Source organism: Mustela putorius, unplaced genomic scaffold, assembly GCF_011764305.1.
Source record: "Mustela putorius furo isolate JIRA1106 unplaced genomic scaffold, ASM1176430v1.1 tig00000095_pilon_pilon_pilon, whole genome shotgun sequence".
Classification (NCBI taxonomy): Eukaryota; Metazoa; Chordata; class Mammalia; order Carnivora; family Mustelidae; genus Mustela; species Mustela putorius.
In genome coordinates, this window is record NW_025421280.1 from 39,809,965 (window position 1) to 39,814,296 (window position 4,332).

At 65.0% G+C, this 4,332-nt stretch overlaps 1 protein-coding gene across 1 annotated transcript; it reads right to left on the reverse strand.

Annotated features, from left to right (window-relative positions):
- Nucleotides 1-1,761: 1,761 nt before the first annotated feature.
- GADD45B (growth arrest and DNA damage inducible beta) lies at nt 1,762-3,831 on the reverse strand. Its single transcript, XM_004777977.2, has 4 exons — nt 3,553-3,831; nt 3,342-3,443; nt 2,736-2,958; nt 1,762-2,480 (listed from the first exon to the last, which is right to left on the reverse strand). The coding sequence occupies exons 1-4, from the start codon at nt 3,594-3,596 to the stop codon at nt 2,367-2,369; spliced, it is 483 nt and encodes a 160-aa protein (XP_004778034.1). The 5' UTR covers nt 3,597-3,831; the 3' UTR covers nt 1,762-2,366.
- Between the last annotated feature and the right edge of the window lie 501 nt (nt 3,832-4,332).

Below are 4,332 nucleotides of genomic sequence, written 5' to 3' on the forward strand. Positions count from 1 at the left end.
AAACGTTACACAGCTGGGGTCCCCCCTCCTTGGGACACACAAGGAGCTGGAGTCTTCCCCTACTGGACAGAGGACCTACAGACGTCACAAGCCCCTCTGGATGGCCAGAATCAAGATAAGGACAGAGAGGTCACACACACACACACACACACACACACACACACACAGCGGAGCCACTACCTCGGGGGTAAGCCTGCCCCCAGAGGAGCCAAGGCAACACCCAAAGCTGACCCTTGTCCTGGCTCGTCCTTCCCCATTAAGCCCCTCCCCCTGGGGTGGGGAGGGTCCCTTCAGCCTCTGCCGTCCTCCCCAGGTTCCCTCCCTCCAGGGCTCTGTCTCAGGGATTCCAGCTCCCCATCTCCCCTCACCCCTTCGCGGAGTCCCCAGCTCCCTCCTCACCTCCCCCTTTCCCACCCCTCGGCGCTCCTTCCTCCTCCGTCCCCTCCCCACCCCCTACCGGGGTCCTTTCTGAGACCCCAGTCCCCCCGGTTCCTCCACACCTTGCACCCCAACACCCCAAACCCTCTCCTCTTCAAACTACCCCCTCCACCCCTGAGGGTTCTGGCCCCTGCCTCTACTAAGCATCTCCCCTCGCCCTGACCTCTAGGGGATCCCTTCGGCCGCTCCCCGCCGCGGGTCTCCATCTCGGGGTCTCCTTCCCCCTTCGGGGATCCCGTCTACCCACTTCGTCTCTCCCCTTACTCGCACCCCCCAGGAGGAATCCCCCCCCTCTCCTTCTGGGACTTCCCCCTCCACCTCTGCACCCCCCCATCCTCCCCGGCGGGGCTCTCCCCAGCCCCGTGACTCCCGGGGGACCGCCGGGGTTTTCCTCCCGCGCCCACGTAGGGCTCCGTGGAAAGGTTGCGGCCTGCAGCGCAGCCCGCCCCGTCCCCCTCCTAGCAGGGCGCAGGGACACGCTGCCGCCCAGACGCCGCAAGCCCACCCCGCAGACCTGGGGCGGGCAGACTGAGGCGGGGTGGGGCGGGCAGGCGCGAGCCCCGGCTCCCAGCCCCGGGGGCAGGGGAGTCACCGCGCCTGCAGCTTCGGGAGAACCGGGAGGTGGCGGGTCCTGGCCCTTGGCCGGACAGTTTCGGTTTAGAGGCAAAGCACAGCCCCGGGGCCAAGCCCAGCTGGGCTGGGAGCATGACTTCCGCGGGTTTTTTGCTTGTTGATCTTAGTTTGGGGAAAGAAAAACTTTTTTTCCTGTAGTGCAGTGAGGAAGCCTGTCCCGGGAGGGGACCGCCTGGGTGCGGTGGAAGGCCCCTCCCTGGGGGTGTCCGGAGGAGCGCTCCCTGCAAGCCCGGCCCTGCCAGGGCCGCTGCGAGCCCTGAGCCCGCCGCTGTCCAGGTGCCCCCCTGACCTCTCCGGACCTGGGGCTGGCGGCGGCTGGGGGGGGTGCTGCAGCCTGCTTCCCAGGGTGCGTCTCTCTAGGCCCGGAGCTTGGGGCCGGCTCCAGCACAGCCCGAAACAGCTGCAGCACAGCAGCCAGGTTTCGTAATAAACCGGTCTTTTAATTGCTATGGGGCAGGAGGAGGGAGGATTAAAAAAAAAAAAAAAAAAGAGGCCAAGGTTTGTTGGCGAGGTTGGCGCCGGCTGCAGAGAGAAGAGGTACTGTTTCTGCAGCGGAGCCGGGCTGCTAGCAGCGACTTAGGTAACACTTCCTGGTGAGCCTGCGGAGGCTTGGGGGGCAGTGCTGCTGGGGCGCAACGGGGGGCGGCGCAGAGGTCCTGGCCTCAGAGGTGGCAAAAACACAAGAACCCAGAAGCTTTAGAAGTTTATTACAAGGTCACTGTAGAAGTAAAAATATATGTATCTGTAAGCTTTCGAGCTCTCTCAGTGGTTCAAGTAACAAGTGCAAGTAACAAAATAGATGGTCCTCCACGTTTGCAAACTGGGAGTTCATGGGTACAGAGCAAGGTCAGCCCCAGCTCCCAAGTCCCCAAGTCTCGTCCTGGCAAGGGCGCAGACCCTCGCGCCCGCGAGTCCCATGCAGATGGCAGCGCCGGTCTCAAGACGGGTGGGGACGTCGGTCTCCCTCCACCCCGAGTGTGGGGTCCCGGCCCTCCACTGTGGGGGAGGCCGCAGCTCCCCCACTCCAACTGCTCTGTCGCAGAGCCTGAGCTCCAGCTTCCCCTCTCCTGCTGGCCCGGGTCCCCCTCTTCTGTCTCGCGGGGGCCCCAGCGGGTGCTGCTCCAGGCTCACCGCCCTGGGGGCGGCTGCGTGCTCCCCTCTTCTCCGATGATTCTGCCCCCACGGTTGCACAGGTTGGGTTGTTTTGGGGGGTTGTTCTGGGGGGGAGGGGTCAAATATTTATTTTATTTTTGGTTTTGGTAGCAACCCAGCAGGTTCCGATGCCGGGATGGGTCTCAGCGCTCCTGGAGGGAGATGTAGGGAACCCACTGGTTGTTGCCTCGGCTCTCTTCGCAGTAACTGGCGACCTCCACCAGGCCGTGGCTTTTCCAGGCATCTGTGTGAGGGTTCTGCGGCGGGGGGAAAGAAGGGGTTCAGTGGGAGCCCCAGGAGTGGGCAGGGAGCCTCCCTCTCCCAGGGCCCCTCTGGGGAAAACAGGCCAGCTCAAAATAGCTCCCCCTAGAAGGAGGGCCGGCCAGGGCTGCCCACGGGACGTTCCGAGCGTGGCTGAGCGCTGAGCTGGGGCGAGGCTGGCGGCTCAACTTTGTTGACAAACAGACCCCAGGTGCCCGGGCAGGGTGGGGCACGTCCCAGGCCCAACTCACCGTGACCAGGAGGCAGTGCAGGTCTCGGGGCTCGGTGGTGCCCTGGGTCTCCGCTGGCTCGCCCAGCAGCTGGGCCAGACGCTGCATGCCTGAGACCCGGACGATGTTAATGTCGTTGTCACAGCAGAAGGACTGGATGAGCGTGAAGTGGATCTGCAGGGCGATGTCATCCTCCTCCTCCTCATCAATGGCCAGAAGGCACAGGACCACACTGTCAGGGTCCCTAAGGGGGCCAGAGGAAGGAGATGGGTCAGCTGGGGGCTGAGGAAAGGCCACTGAGGGCAAGGGAGTTTCGAAAAGCAAAGAGAAACCGAAGGTGCCGAAGGGATCGCATGTGCATGCAGGGGGGGAGGCGAGGTGGGAAGACGCACGTTTTGAGATATCTGGGGAGAAGCGCAGGAGCAAATATGGTGGTGGGCACTTGCAAACGTCGCAGTCAGGATACTGCAACCCACCTCCCAAAGCAAGCACAGAGGCCCTCGCTCCACAGCGGGACGCGTGGGGGAAATCCTAGCCCTGCGCGAGAGAGGGGTGCAGCGGGGGGGGGGGGTGCAGAGCGGAGGGGGTCCCCACCCGCGCCCAGTCCGGGGACGGTGTGTGACTCACACATTCATCAACTTGGCTGACTCGTACACCCCCACGGTGAGGCGGTCCTGGCACTGCGCGGCCACCAGCAGCTCCTCCACCGCGGCGCTCACGGTCTGCATCCTGGGGTCAGGAGAGAAGGAGGGTCAGCGCTCCGCCGGGCCGGCCACCGATCGATCGGGACCCCGCCCGGCCCGGCTGACCTCAGGGGGCCACAGCCCGGGCTACTTACTTCTGCGCCGCGTTGTCGCACGCCACGAGCTCTTCCAACGTCATGTTGCAGTTATAATCCACAGTGGAAAGCAGCCCAGACAGTCCCGAGCGAGAAAACGCAAAATCCGAGGCCGCAAAGCCCAAAACCTTCCCACGGAGCCCGCGCGCTCGTTCGAGACCTTCGGAAGGCAGCGAAATCCTCCCCCAGAGAAGGGGGCGAAAAAGGCAAAATCCTCAGCAAGAGTAATCCGCACGGCTGCGAGGAAGCGGATCGCGTCCGCGGCTTCGGCGATCTGAGCCCGCGGCCGCAGGCGCGGACGTTTATAGACTCGCGGCCGGAGGCGTGGCCTCGGCGGCGCGTCCGCCCCTCCTATTGGCGAGCCAACAAAGGCGAGGGAAAGGCCCGCTGCGGTTGGCCGACGCGGGCAGGGGGCGGAGCGCCGCGCAGGGGGGGCGCCCACGTGGGGGCGAGAGCCGGGAGGAGGGCGCGGGGAGGGGCGGCGGGGAGCGTGAGTGCCAGAAAAGAAAAAAAAGCAGAAGTTTTCCTCCTGATTTCCCGGCAGTTGCACCGCGTTTCGGGGCGCGCGCGGGATTTCCAGCGCGCAAGGCCGGCGCAGACTCTCGGGGTGGGGGGTGGCCTGGAATCCCCTCCTGGTCCCGGGAGAGTCCCCGGCCCGCGCCTTTCCCAAGTTCTGCTGAGGGCCTGCAGGAGGAGGGGGCCCAGTTTGCAGTCCGATCCCTCCCAGGCGGTGTGTGTGCGGGGGAGGGGGTGGCTGACTGCGGGGACCCCAAACGCTGA